We start from the raw sequence: 15592 nt of genomic DNA, 5'->3' as shown, positions 1-15592 counted from the left end.
AGGGGGCCTGCATGGAGACTCGCCCAGAGGGACCCCCGGGCTTGGCGTCGTAGGGTGGGCTAGGCGACGCGCCCCCCGGCGTATGCCCCCATTTATTTATTGATTATTGAAGCTCTTCATTCATTTATAGACTTCGATCAGGTCTCCTCGCAACCTTCGGCTTTCTAGAGAGTGTATATTTAAATCCTTCAAGCTGTCCTCATAAGGCAAGTTTTTACCCCTTGAATCATTTTTGTCATCCTTCTTTATACAGATTTTATCATCTTGATATCCATTCTATTGTAGGGTGACCAAAACTGAACTGCATAATCGAGATGAGGTCTAACTAGTGCTAAGTAAAGTTTGAGGATGACTGCAGCGCTCCTATTTCTTATGCTCCTTGAAAGATGGCAAAAGAGAGCTCAATTTCTGGAAAAGAGGTGTCTTGACACTCATCTCTTGAAAGACGTCACGTCATAGGCAGGAGGAAATACAGGCAAAGAAAGGCTGTTCCGGAGTTTACTAGAAAAAGGGATAGAAAATGAAGATGCTCGTTGACTCTTGCATAAGGGATTTAGACAGTATAGGGGTAAGCAAGAGTTGATAGTCGAGCGCAGCTGGGCCTCATAAAGGGGGGGGGTATGCAGTTAGCAAGTTTAGAGAGCGGTCAGTATGAAAATATTGGTAGAAGATAGAAAGAGATGCAACACTGCGACGGAATTTAAGAGGTAAGAGACTGTCAATAAGACGAAGTTGATTAGACGAAGAGCCTTTGACTCCACTCTGTCCAAATCGGCTGTGTTTGTGGAGCCCCTCCCACATGTGAGATGAATTTTCCATACGAGGGCGAACAAGGCCCCTGTATATGGATAGCATCTGTATGGTTGAATTAAATTGGCGGAGACGATACAGAACACCCAACCTAGAAGATTTACTCCCTCCTGAAGGGGCCCATACCAGGGTAACGACAGACCGACTCCATCAGCTGACGTAAGCCGAGCCGACCAAGTCGGTCTGACGAGGAATGTCGTGTCTGTGTCCGTTGTGGCGCAGGAAATGTTTATGGTGGCGCCATCTTGCTTGGCTCATGTTGTCCCCCGGTTGTCTTCAGGACAACATGTGGGTAGTCTTTGGCCACTCGCCGATGACTGAAAAACTGCCAGCTTGTTTTTTGCTGCGGACGGGACGCCCTGGGTCTTTTTGAACGCCACGCCAGCACGCAACCACTCAACCACAGCCTCCCCACTACTGCTACTATACTACTTCTATTTTTTTTTTTTTTTTTTTTTTACGTCGCTGCCTGTTGCGCCGGTAGGCATCTTCCTGGTGGGGCCTGATGGTCGGCCCAAGGCTTCTCCCAGGTGGGGCCTGATGGTCGGCCCAGCCCGTTCTGGCGCAGGCGAGTGTTTATAGTGGCGCCATCTTGCATTGGCTCATGCTGCCCCCCGGAACTCGTTCTTGATTCGCTTGGACAGCTTCCTCTAGAGTCCGGGTTGATGGGTGGTCTTCAGGACAGCATGTGGGTAGTTTTAAGCCACTCGGTGGTGACTGAAAAATCCGAGTGGTAGCGTGGGGATTCGAAACCGCGTCGTCCATCACGCGGTGAATGTGGGCCCAGTACGCTACCACTTCGGCCACCGCCTACCCTATACTTATACTACTTATACGACTACTACAACTACTACTACTACTACTACTACTACTACTACTACTACTACTACTACTTCTACTACTACTACTTCTACTACCTATACGACTACTGTTACTACTACTACTAGTTCCCGTGTCCTCACTTTCCGTTTCCCTATTGTCTCATTAACATTAGAGAGTAGTTCAGCATGCTCTCTAGAGACAAATCCTATTATTTTCCACACCACACTACATACACACAATACCCACATTATTTCGTCTTTTTCTTTTCAAAATACGAAATGGCCGTTAATCGGAGTTCCCATGTAAATGGGGACCTCAAATACCCTGAGAGGGTGTGCTCACCTGCAATTCCCCATGGGTATACCCATTAAGGTATTATGGATGTGCCCACCTGAGGTATTTCCCAGTGGGGAATTCAAGGAACGGTCAAAGTAGATTAAATTCTACCTCTGATTTTAGTTCTAGTTCAGCTATGGGTGTGAAACGTTGTGTCCTAGGTTGTGTCTCCCCATCAAATATATAACCTACATAAAAAATGCCCACCACCTGCGCCGCATTTGGGTGTAAGGAGAGAGATCAGAAATCTAACCCACCCATCATATTTCATCGGTGAGTATCTTTAGAGTAAATTATAGTTTGTAAGTGTACTTTATGTAAATGACAGGAGTTAGTAGAGTCAAGTTGAACATAACTATATAATTATAGTAAAGCTATAATTCCGAATGTTAGACAGTATACATATATATATATATATATATATATATATATATATATATATATATATATATATATATATATATATATATATATATATATATATATATATATATATATATATATATTGCCTCTATCTTCTGTCGATATTTCCACGCTGACTGCTCTTCTGAACTTGCTAACTGCATGCCTCGCCCCCCTCCCGCGGCCCCGCTGCACACGACTTTCTCCTCCCGAAATTGACCTTTCTTTCGGCCACCTCTTTTGATTCTTTTTTGGGAGCAGCGAGTAGCGGGCTTTTTTTTTTATTATTATTGTTTTTTTTTTGTGCCCTTCAGCTGTCTCCATTGTTGTAAACACACACACACACACACCCACCCACCCACACACACACACACACCCACCCACATCTATATATATATATATATATATATATATATATATATATATATATATATATATATATATATATGTGTGTGTGTGTGTGTGTGTGTGTGAGAGAGTGTGTGTGTGTGAGAGAGAGAGAGAGAGAGAGAGAGAGAGAGAGAGAGAGAGAGAGAGAGAGAGAGAGAGAGAGAGAGAGAGAGAGAGAGAGAGAGAGAGAGTTTGTGTACATTTACAACCATTTATGGGAGAATATAGATAATGTATTTTTCATAGTGTGCTGATATATTTAATTTCAATTCGTCTTTAGATATTAATATTAGACAGCAAACTATAGCTAGTACCGTTTACCTTTGCACCTTGATAGTAGATATATCAAACAGCATAATGTAGTGTTTCGTATCAATTTAATAATTATATTAATTTTATAATCAATTATGGAGATATGTTTTATTTATTTCCACTGCAACTCCTTGTATCAGACTATAATGTACATTGTAGATACCCTTATATGCAATTATAGGTTAGGGGAATATTAATAAATCATACGAGTGGTTCAGAGGAATAAGTAAGGGAGATATTAATATGTGTTAAAATAAAAATGGGAAAGAACAAGAAACAACTTGTCTACAAAATAAGCACTGTTTATTACAGGTTTCCGAAGGAGCCAGCCAAATGACAGCAGTAGGTGATAGCTGTACTACGAGAAAATTAAACACCCGGTGTATTAGCTTGTCTCTGCTCTAAGCATTTCCAGCCAGAATAATTTGACAGCACGTCTGTGTCGTGCGTGAGATTACGTGGTAATGCTGTTCCAAGCATCTTTGCAGCATTTCCAGCCCATCTACAGAACAAGAACAAACCTAGGAAGCCCCATAAATTTCGCTCACGTGAGAAGACATCTAGAGCTGCAAATGATGTCCAAAGCGCACCAGAAAATCTAGAAAAACAACCCACTGACGCTCATATACAAGGTTTAAAGAGGAAACTGGAGGGCAGCCAAGGGAAACTAGTGGAATCAAGGAAAATAATCAAAACGCTGTATCAAGACCCTCTGCACAGCCACCTTGTGCTACTCAATCAAAGCAGTCGCAGAAACATATTTACAAGTAAGGTATTCCTATGCAGGAAAGCAATTTACAGCAAGGAATATTGCCCTAAAGCATGTCAAGAGTAGGACTGCTATGCATAAGTTATTACTGTTTATTGATATATGAATGAAGTGTGGATATAATTTGTTGCTTTAGAAAGTCTCAAACATATAAACGTTTGTTTCTATATCCTTTTAGGTTAGTAATAAAAAAAAACTATATATATATATATATATATATAGATATATATATATATATATATATATATATATATATATATATATATATATATATATATATATATATATATATATATATATATATATATATATATATATATATATATATATATATATATATATATATATATTCTGTGTTTGCAAGTAAGAAAGCACGCTCCCCTGGTCTGCATAAACAGGCGGATCTATCAAACAGCTGTCAAAGGGGTGTCCACCATATTGGTCGAGTCAGGGCGGGTGGGCTGCCTTACTCTGACCTTTCCAGTGGTTAATTCCCATGCCGCCTCTAATTTTTCCTACCTCAATGGGCTCACACAACCGATCACAACCTTATTTCTGTATTCTGCCCTATCGCTCCTGTACAGCCTCTGGACGCACCGAAGAGACGGTGTTTCTGGCATTTCGCTTCAGATCGTTGGAACGACTTGAGGATTTACTTTTCCGATTTCCCGTGGAATGATTACTGCTTCCAGGACAGAGACCCTTCTGTTTGTGTCCAGCGCATTACTAAGGTGATTGTATATGGAATGGAGGCACACATTCCACGTTCTTTTTCTACCCCTCATGCTAAAAAGCCTTGGTTCAATCACGCTCGTTCTCATGCTATCAAAGATAGAGAGGCGGCTTACAAAGGTACAAATGCCTTCGCACTTCTGCTAATCACGATCTTTACATTTCCGCCCGGAATCGTGCCAAATCTATTCTCCGACTAACAAAAAAATCTTTCATCAATAGAAAGTGCCGCAACCTTGCTTTCTCTAATTCTTCCAGAGATTTCTGACATCAGGCCCAAAAATCTACTCCAACCGCGTCGCCGTTACTTCTGTCTCTAAGGCTGAACCTTTCGCTCAAACTCTCTGTAAAAACTCCAATTTGGACGATTCAAGGCTGTTCTTCCTATTCATCCCCCTCTGACTGCACTACAACACAACGGACTGGAGCCGACCACCAGGCCCCACAAAGAAACCTTACCGGCGCCATAGGCCTGACGTTAAAAAAGTAGTAGTAGTAGTAGTAGTAGTAGTAGTAGTAGTAGTAGTAGTAGCAGGGAGGCGGTGGCTGAGTCGACAGAGTGACGGCGCCGCGTTCAGGAGGACGCGGGTTCAATCCCCGCCCTGTGCCACCAAGCTGGGATTTTTCAGCCGCCGCCGAGTGGCTTAAAACTACCCACAGGCTGTCCAGAAGACCACTATCAACCCGGACTCTAGATTCTTGGATTAAAGATGAGCTCCGGGAGGGCAGCATGAGCCAGTGCAAGATGGCGGCACTATAAACACTCGCCTGCGCCAGAACGGGCTGGGCCGACCATCAGGCTCCACCGGGAAGAAGCCTTGGGCCGACCATCAGGCCCCACCGGGAAGAAGCCTACCGGCGCAATAGGCCGCGACGTAAAAAAAAAAAAAAGGAGTAGTAGTAGTAGTAGTAGTAGTAGTAGCAGAAGCAGCAGCACAAGTCTTGAGCAGTAATATGGCTGTAATGGCACTGTGCACACCTGGAGTAACATGAAAATTATAGTGATGTTAATAAGATAAAAAGAATTAGTGGCAAATAAATAGAAAAATAAAAGATTACGTGTATCGATGATGTATGGTTACCTTGCAGGCCAGGATTTCGGGGTCATGAGGGCAGTAGGGAACCTCCCCTGAGGCACCGCTGGAGTATGGGAAACAATTCTCCTCCACGACTCTGCCAACATCACGCATCCTTATTAATAATAGAAGTGGAGTACTACTACTATTCTTCTTATTTTTCTTATTATTTTTGTTATTATTATTATTATTATTATTATTATTATTATTATTATTATTATTATTATTATTATTATTATTATCATTATTATTATTATTATTATTATTATTATTATTATCATTATTATTATTATTATTATTATTATTATTAGTAGTAGTAGTAGTAGTAGTAGTAGTAGTAGGAGGAGGAGTAGGAGGAAAAGGAGGGGAGGAGGAGGAGAAGGAGGAGAGGGAGGAGAAGAGGTTGGTAGGTAAACAAAATATTTTCGTTAAAAATAGTTTTTTTTTTTTTTAAGACTAAAATCATTCACCAGACCGTTGGACTCACCCGTTCTTCTTCATGTAGTTCCAGGCTCGGTCGATGTGGCCCCCCTTGCAGCCCTCCAGCGGACGGTGCAAGCAACTAAGCAGCTGCTGTGGCGCCAAGGACACATGCTCGCGGGTAAGTATCATTTGCCTGCGGCGCCAAGGAAAAGCGGGCGCCATTGTCAGACTAACATTATTTTTTTAAGTATGTACCTTAAACTACAACGAGACCCCATTGATCAGATCATTTACGTTCAGAATAATTTACATTATTATAATACGTTACAATTACAGTAACTAAACAAATATAGACACTTAAGCATTATATAAATACCAAGCTTCAGTTTATGGCACCCTTTACTAAAGCAGTAAAGTATATTTTAGTGAACTGTAAAGAAAGTGTAAAAACAATAAACAAACAAAAAGTTAACCGTTAGAAACACCCATGATCCAGAGAATAAGCTTATAATGTGTGCAATTGAGTAATGGATATAAAAATCATGAGTTAACATCGAGTAAAAGAGGCGAACATCATGGATTAGGGAACAGGCAATTATCATTATTATTATTATTATTATTATTATTATTATTATTATTATTATTATTATTAATAATAATAATAATAATAATAATAATAATAATAATAATAATAATAATAATAATTTCAATTAAGGAGTAAACGTAAACTTGGGCAGGAACAAGGAACTCCTAACAGATGAAGTACCAAAACAACAGTGGCATCCAAGGGCTTAATTGCCAAGAAGCAGTACATTCATGTATTTGTTTCCGCTGACGATTTACATTTTCAATATGGAGTAGCTGGTTTTCGAAGCGGGTTATCAACCATGAATCACATTCAGAAAGTACACCGTCATAAAGAAAACAGATGTACAAAATGCAGACAAATAACTGCAAAGGGATAAGGGATATTAAGCTCTCAATGACCACGAAAAGGCTTTTGACCCAGTGGAAACTGTAACAGTGATGAATGTAATTAGACACCAAAACGTAGGGAATTGTGGATTTTTAAAGACATGACAGAATGGAACAGCGTCCATAAAACCTCATAGAGAAAATAGAAAATTCCCATAAATAAAGGGGTTACAATAGGCGCCACCATATCACAAAGTTTACATGGAGTAATAATGCAATATGATATAAAACTTAACAGGGAAATTTTCAAATACGGATAAAGATAAATGCGAAGACCTACGTTTACAATTTATGCAAAATTCGAGCCAAGAAGGAGTTCTAGAAACTGAAAATTAATTCGTAGAACTGATAAACAAATCCCTCACTGGAAGCAGATAAGAAAAAGATTGCCGAGACTGGGCTGCAGTGCTTTTGAGAAACATGGTAACAAAACAGGAGCCTCTCTTCTGGGTTTTCCACGTCATGGCATTTGTCTGGGTTTGAGACATGGACACTGACCAGATCTCTGGATAAAAAATAAAAAAAAACTGCAAAGGGATAAGAGAACAATAAAGGTATTTGAAATCATGCGATGGCATTATTCAGGACACAGATAAATAAATGCACTGACAGACTGGGAAATAAAAATGAGGCCGCATAACAGATGGTATTATAAGTTTATAGAACGTATATATTGAAAATGAAAATTAGAGGCACGTAACAGAAACGAGAGGAAATTCTAAGAGAAAAACAAAACAAAACAAATAATGAATGAAGCTTTAGTGTAGAAGAGTTGGGAACCGTGTATGGTCCACGCTTTAGGCCGTTTTTTATGTTACTTCCAAATTTGGGCCATGTGGTCGCAGAGTATGGACGGCAACATAAATTAAGAGACTTGTGAACTAGAAGTGGCGTTTACCAGTGATATTCAGGCATATCCTACAACGACCCAACTATACTTTAAGCACAACACTCACGATCAGTTTTAAGCCACTTGATCGACCTTGGCGAGCACTCAAGAGGAGTGCGCCTCTCCCCGTCTGTTATTGGTTATCCATTTCTAAGAAAAGTGTTATGTGAGTAGAATATTACAATTTTGTTATTACCTCAGGTGTTATAGATTTACCCTTCCGTGAGGAGAGTATTATGACACCTCTCCACCCGATAATTAACTCTCTTCTGGCCTCTCGTTCGGACATATTTGTTGGAGCAGCGTCTGGCGCTTCTTTTTATTCGTGCTTTTGTTTTTAGCCCTTGAGCTGCCTCCCTTGCTGTAATAATAATAAAAAAAACTTGGTACATCACTGGCATACCTATCCTGTGCGACGCCCACGGTGGAAAATGCCCAAGATGCGCCACACCACCCTTGGTTCAGTACGTCGCTGATGAGCCCGGGCCACTTGTTCCGCGCGTCGAACTCAGGAGGAATGTAACCTTTGCGCAGGATGATGGGCAGCATACCTTTTGTCTGAGGGAGCAGAAAAGGTTACAGCTTGCCTCACTCTTATGAAAAGAAAAGAACGCTGGTATTAGAGAAAAATAAGCTAAAAAAATACTCTACTCCAGACATAGCCTTTGGCAGATAGGAGGGATGTTGCATTGTTACACAAACTCCAAACACAGCAATCCAAAGTGTAACACATCTGGACTAACTCCCCCTACGCTTAAATTTCCATACTTTTTACTTTAAGGGAGACATTTCAAAGGCACAAAACAAAGAGTAAAATAAAAAGCCCGCTAGGCGCTCCTCTAATAAAAGAAACAATATACTTCCAAAAGAGAGTTCAATTTCTGGAAAAGAGGTGTCTTGACACTCCACTCTTGAAAGAGGTCAAGTCATAGGCAGGAGGAAACACAGAAAAAGGAAGGCTGTTCCAGAGTTTACTAGCGGATGGGATTAAAGAATGAGAGTGCTGGTTAATTCTTGCATAGATTTGGACAGTATAGGGGTGAGCATGAGTAGTTAGTCGAGTGCAGCGGGGCCGCTGGAGGGGGCGAGGCATGCAGTTAGCAAGTTCAGAAGAGCAATCAGTATGAAAATATCATTAGAAGATAGAAAGAGATGCAACACTGCGGCGGAGTTTAAGACGTAAGAGACTGTCAGTAAGAGGAGAGGAGTTGATGAGACGAAGCACCTCAGACTCCACTCTGTCCAAGAGAGCTGTATGTGTGGAGCACTCCCCAACACACGTCAGATGCATATTTCATTCGAGGGCGGACAAGGCCCTTGTATATGAGCAGCAACTGTGCGGGAAAGGAGAACTGGCGGAGACAATACAGAACGCCTTCCTCGAGGAAGCTGATTTAGTAAGAGAGGAGATGTGAGGTTTCCAGTTCAGATTTTGAGTTAAAGACAGACCGAGGATGTCTAATGTAAAAGAAGGTGACAGCTGAGTGTTGTCGAAGAACAGGGGATAAGTGCTTGGAACATTGTGTTGAGTTGATAGTTTGAGAAATTGAGTTTTTGAGGCGTTGAAAGACACGAGGTTCCTCTTATCGCAGTCAGAAATGATAGCAAGGTCTGCGGTTAAGGGTTCTGCAGCCTCCAGTCTGGATTCTTGTGATTCCTGTTGAGAGGGTCTTCTGTTGAAAGAAGTTGAATAATGCAGAGTGGAGTCATCAGCGTTCGAGTGGATAGAACAGTTTGTTTGGGAAAGAAGATCATTGATGAATGATAGAAAGAGAGTGGTAGGTAGGGCAGATCACTGCGGGACACCACTGTTGGTAGGTTTAGGGAAAGAACAGTGACCGTCTACCACAGCAGAGACAGAACGGCCAGAAGGGAAACTGGAGATAAAGGTAGAGAGAGAGGGATATAATCCGTAGAATGGTAGTTTAGAAAGCAAAGACTTGTGCCAGACCTTGTCGAATGCTTTCGATATGTCTAGGGCAACAGAGAAAGTTTCAGCGAAACGGCTAAGAGGGTGACAAAGAGTCAGTTAAGAAAGCAAAAAGATCACCAGTAGAACGCCTCTTGTTGAACCCGTACTGGCGATCAGATAAAAGGTCAGTAGCGGATAGATGCCGTTGAATCTTCCGGTTAAGGATAGATTCAAAAGCTTTAGAAAGACAAGAAAGTAAAGATACAGGAAGGTACTCTGAGGGATTGGAACGGTCACCCTTTTTAGGCACAGGCCGAATGTAGGTATACTTCCAGACAGAGACGTAAGATTATGATCAGACAGGGAGTCAGCACAGAAGCGCAATTTTTAAGGAAAAAAGGAGGCCATTCATCAGGTCCATAAGACTTCTGAGGATTGAGGATTCTTAAGAATCTTATTAACAGGCGTAGTTGAGTCGGAGGGGGGATGAGTAGGAGGAGTATGCCCAGAATCGTCCACAGTGGAGTTTTTAGAAAAGTCTGAGTGAAGAGTTCAGGCACTGAGACAGATATGACGGCGGTGCTGCCGTCAGGATTAGGGAGAGGAAGGAGAGATGAAGAAGCGAAATTGAAATATATATTTTTGGCGTGCCAGGAGTCTCTGGAAGAATTAGAGAAAGCAAGGTTGCTGCACTTTCTATTTACGAAAGAGTTTTTGGTTAGCCAGAGAATAGACCGGGCGCGATTCCGGGCAGAAACGTAAAGATTAGGATTAGCAAGAGTGCGAAGGCTCTGGTACCTTTTTTTTCTTAGATTTCACTGTTCACCACCAGGTTTGGGTTCCATCCATTTTCACTGACCAGCACTGTGAACAAGCCTACAACTTTGCTATCCTCAATGATCTAGAGTTGCTGGTTCAGCACCCTACACGTATCCCTGAATGCATTGGAGACACGCCCAACATTTTAGACCTCTTCATACCTCTAATCCCTTAGGTTATTCTGCCAAATTGTTCTCCCCATCGGGCTCCTCCGATTATAAACCTATTTCCGCATTCTGTCCTCTCGTTCCTGTACAGCCTCTGGACCCACCAAAAAGGCAGCGCTTCTGGCATTACGCTTCAGCTCGATGGGGCGACCTATGGATGTAAGTACGTTTCCGATTTCACGTGGAATGATCATTATTTCCAGATGAGCGACCACACTGTATGTGCCCAGCTCATAAAGGAGGTGATTGTCTCTGGAACGGAGGCACCCATTCCACGTACTTTCTCTACTCCTCCTGCGAAGAACCAGTGGTTCAATCACCCTAGCTCTTTTTCATGTTAAAAAAAGATTGAAAGGTACCTCACGAGAGGTATCTGAGCCCTCGAAGAATGTTAGTCATGATCTCTACATTTCAGCCCGAAACAGCACCAAATCTATTATTCTACTCACCAATAAAATATGAATAGAAAATGCCAAGACCTTGCCTTCTCTAATTCTTTCAGATACTTCTGGTAATTCAGCATCTTCATCTTCCCCACCTCTCCTTAGTTATGACGGCAACCTTTCTCTCACACCTCTCTAAAGCTAAACTCTTTGCTCAAACTTTTTCGGTTCTGGGCATATTCCTCCTATTCATCCTTCCCTCTGACTCCACTATACCTGTTTTTAGAATTTTTGAGAGCGATGTTTTTCATGCCATCTCTAGACTGAGGCCTGAGAAGGGTTATGGCTTAATTGTGCTACCGTGCTGACACCCGGCTTCGTCTAATTCACCCGTCTCAGCGGTGGCTGAGTCGTCAGAGTAACGGCCCCGTGTTCAGGAGGACGCGAGTTCAATCCCCGCCCGGTGCCACCTAGCTGGGATTTTTCAGCCGCCGCCGAGTGGCTTAAAACTACCTACATGCTGTTCAGAACACCACCTATCAACCCGGACTCTAGATTCTAGGATCAAAGATGAGCTCTGGGAGGGCAGCATGAGCCAATGCAAGATGATGCCTCTATAAACACTCGCCTGCGCCAGAACGAGCTGGGCCGACCATCAGGACCTACCGGAAAGAAGCCTTGGACCGACCATCAGGATCCACCGAGAAGAAGCCTACCGGCGCAATAGGCCACAATGTAAAAAAAAAAAAAAAAAAAAAAAAAATCTACCATGCGTTCTTGCTGAAAGTACGCATATATACAGGCTGTCCCAAAGAAGTGTGACCACTCTAATCCCTTACACTATCCTCCTATAGCTTTACTTTCTCGTCTTTGGAAAGCTTTCGAAACAGTCTTTAACAGGAAAGTTCTTTAGAATCTATCAACATGACCTTTCTCATCACCAGTGTTGGCTCCCCAGTAGGCGTTCTTCTGGTGACCTTGCCATTCTAAGTAACTCTTGCTTATCCTCTCAGGCGTTTCGGTGAAACTTTTGCTGTTGCCGTAGACATCTCGAAAGCATTTCACAGTTTGGCAAATATATTTGCTTTGTAAACTACCCTCCTCTCTCTCTCTCTCTCTCTCTCTCTCTCTCTCTCTCTCTCTCTCTCTCTCTCTCTCTCTCTCTCTCTCTCTCTCTCTCTCTCTCTCTCTCTCTCTATATATATATAAATATATATATATCACTAAATATATATATATTTTAATATATATATATATATATACATATGTATATCTATCTATCTATCTATTTAAATATATATATATATATATATATATATATATATATATATATATATATATATATATATATATATATATATATATATATATAAACCCTCCCAGTAGGCGTTCTTCTGGTGACCTTGCCATTCTAAGTAACTCTATATATATATATATATATATATATATATATATATATATAGCATTTCACAGTTTGGCAAATATATTTGCTTTGTAAACTACCTCTCTCTCTCTCTCTCTCTCTCTCTCTCTCTATATATATATATATATATATATATATATATATATATATATATATATATATATATATATATATATATATATATATATATATATATATATATATATATATATATATATATATATATATATATATATATATATATATATATATATATATATATATATATATATATATATATATATATATATATATATATATATATATATACAGTAAACCCTCCGGTATCCGGGTTAATAGAGCCACGGGGGCACCCAGATATGGTGTAGGTTAAGTCTATTGACTCGAAAACCCAGATTCCGATCATGGCCTGCCATAAAGGCAACGACAGAGTACTGCATAGGTGTGTCATGATTTCATTATTCAAGGAATAGCCCGTGGAAAAATACCGCGGGAGTCCCCGCCATTTTGATTGAGAGAGCGGAACGTAGTCACAGGACAGGTGGGAAAACTAGGAGGGAAACAGCACCTATTTCAATTCATATTCGTTATTGCTGCCAAAGCTGAATTATGAGTGGGATGCATGACCCACTATTACCGTGCATGGTGTTAGGTTATTAATAAATAATAATCCATAGCCGTAAGGCGTTTAGTGTAAGTGTTATGCAGAAAGAGAGATGTCAGTGTGGCGAAGCTGGCATCCTGACCGCGGCCGGGGCGCTGAAGGATTGTGGGTCTTGCCCGCTCCCCGTGCCATCTTTCTCCCAGACTCCATCGCGACTAGACGTTCCTCACCATCCTACCGTGCCACGTGTCCATCGTGGTGGTTTACCTGCCTTTTTAGTATCCACAAGTCCAAGGTGACTATGTACTGCAGGCGAGGGAAGCCTTTGGAAGGTCGAGAGGCGGTGTGATGCAGAGAGGAACGAGAGAGGATTGAAGAAGGACTCCAGTGCCGAACGGACCTCGCGGTAAACCAGGTGTGGCTTCTGCTTCGTCCATCTCCATTTAAGTACTCTATTTGCATAGGATGTTTTAAGGTAGATAGCTAGGTTGCTGTGTGCCTGGAATTAATTAATTATTTCTTAATTTCCAGCGAGTTTTCTTTGTTGCTTTTAAATAAACTTAAGAGCAGGTTCATCTGATCTTGGCTTGTCCTATGAGTAGTGTGACTGGTCATATATAAATAAAATAAGTGACTAGAAGGGGCTGTGAGTCTGATAACTCAATTTTCAGATACTTTATTTTATATATATTTTATTTCTGAGAATTTACGGGATTTTCGGAAGTCCAGACCTTTCAAGAACCCCACAAGGTGCTTCTGTCCATACTCATACTATGGTATGCCCCATGGCTTTGTAACAGTCAGTCTGCACCAGGGAGTTAAATGATTGACGTGCTCCGGGCACTGAGAAAAGGGTTCGAGCAGCGTCGTCACGGTTAGCACTCGCGGCAATCTCTCCCTGGCTCATCGCAGTCCTGCTGCACCTTCGGGGGATCTGTTACTTGGGATTCGGCAATTAGGCGCGACAGCCTCAGCCGCTAACCCATTGCTGGGGTGCCTAACCCCATGTTCACAAGCAGCAGCTAATGTTCCCCTGCCTGGCCAATCACAGCAGCGGGCCCTGGACCCAACCCAGAAAAGCCCAAGTATTTGTGGCAGCTTAACCGCCCAATTCGGTGGCCGAAGTGATAGCGTACTAGACCCACATTCGCCGCGTGATGGACGACGCGGGTTCGAATCCTCACGCTACCACTCGGATTTTTCAGTCACCGCCGAGTGGCTTAAAACTACCCACATGCTGTCCTGAAGACCACCCATCAACCCGGACTCTAGAGGAAGCCGTCCAAGCGAATCAAGAACGAGTTCCGGGGGGCAGCATGAGCCAATGCAAGATGGCGCCACTATAAACACTCGCCTGCGCCAGAACGGGCTGGGCCGACCATCAGGCCCCACCTGGAAGAAGCCTTGGGCCGACCATCATGCCCCACCGGGAAGATGCCTACCGGCGCAATAGGCAACAACGTAAAAAAAAAAAAAAAAAAAGGCTGCACCATTGTGTTTACCACGTAGGCTTTCGAGCAGACCTAACACTGCCACAAGAAACCTTTTATAGGTTCAGTTTTACAAAACTGGAAGGCCAACACTCTGTGCTGTTCTTAGGTGCGCGCCAGCGGCTTTATCGCTGCGTAGCTGCGTTAGCAACCTCGTGGCTACGAGCACCACGGGCTTTACCACCCAGGTCAACCTAAAGGCATGCCAGAGCGATACCCGAAGCGGTCCGGGCCGGCAACGGGCATCAAGTGCTCAAAGCAAGTTTTTATATGGACGCCCGGGCAGGCACCCCAGGGCGCTACCCTTTTAAGCCCGGCAATGAGCCCGAAGGCCCACAGACGCCGGGCAAATACGCCAGGCAGCCCCACTCTGAGTGTGAGTGGGGAGGATCACCAAGGAGTCAATGGCAATGTGGCGCATCCGCTTGCGCGGTGATCTGTTGCTCTTTAGTTACACTGTGTTGCCTTTGCAAGCCAGGGGGGCGGGTACCCCCTGGACAGTGCATCCAGCGAGACCACGGGGAGGCCAACCACAAGAAGTAACCACGATTTACGGTCAGCCCGCACCTCCATATCGGGCTGGCCCACGGGACTCCCGAACCCCTGCGGGCCCCTTTACTCGCCTTACCGTAAGCATGGTAAAATCCTTCTTTCACATGTCGGACCGAGGGCGGTACTTGTCCGCATTTCTTATTCTGCCCTCACTCCCGCAGGAGTCCTAGCGGACCCGCACGCCTTCTCCACAGGGACGGAGCCTTACTCACCTAGTCCAGTCTGGAATTAGGCAGTCATCAAGGCTTAAGCTAGGGTTCGCACTATGTGTTTCATTTAAACAATCCTTTGACACTCCCGCCATTT

At 42.7% G+C, this 15592-nt stretch overlaps 1 protein-coding gene across 1 annotated transcript in view; it reads right to left on the bottom strand.

Moving 5' to 3' along the window:
- LOC127000173 (uncharacterized peptidase C1-like protein F26E4.3) overlaps nt 1–15592 on the bottom strand; it is a 36871-nt gene that overhangs the window by 12090 nt on the left and 9189 nt on the right. Inside the window, exons 4-6 of the mRNA XM_050863564.1 lie at nt 8340–8494; nt 6137–6265; nt 5656–5746 (exon numbers count right to left, since the gene is read on the bottom strand). Of these exons, the coding sequence (XP_050719521.1) occupies nt 5656–5746; nt 6137–6265; nt 8340–8494 (375 nt within the window). The remainder of the gene's footprint in view (nt 1–5655; nt 5747–6136; nt 6266–8339; nt 8495–15592) is intronic.

Source organism: Eriocheir sinensis, chromosome 18, assembly GCF_024679095.1.
Source record: "Eriocheir sinensis breed Jianghai 21 chromosome 18, ASM2467909v1, whole genome shotgun sequence".
Classification (NCBI taxonomy): Eukaryota; Metazoa; Arthropoda; class Malacostraca; order Decapoda; family Varunidae; genus Eriocheir; species Eriocheir sinensis.
This window is presented reverse-complemented; position numbering and strand designations above follow the sequence as displayed.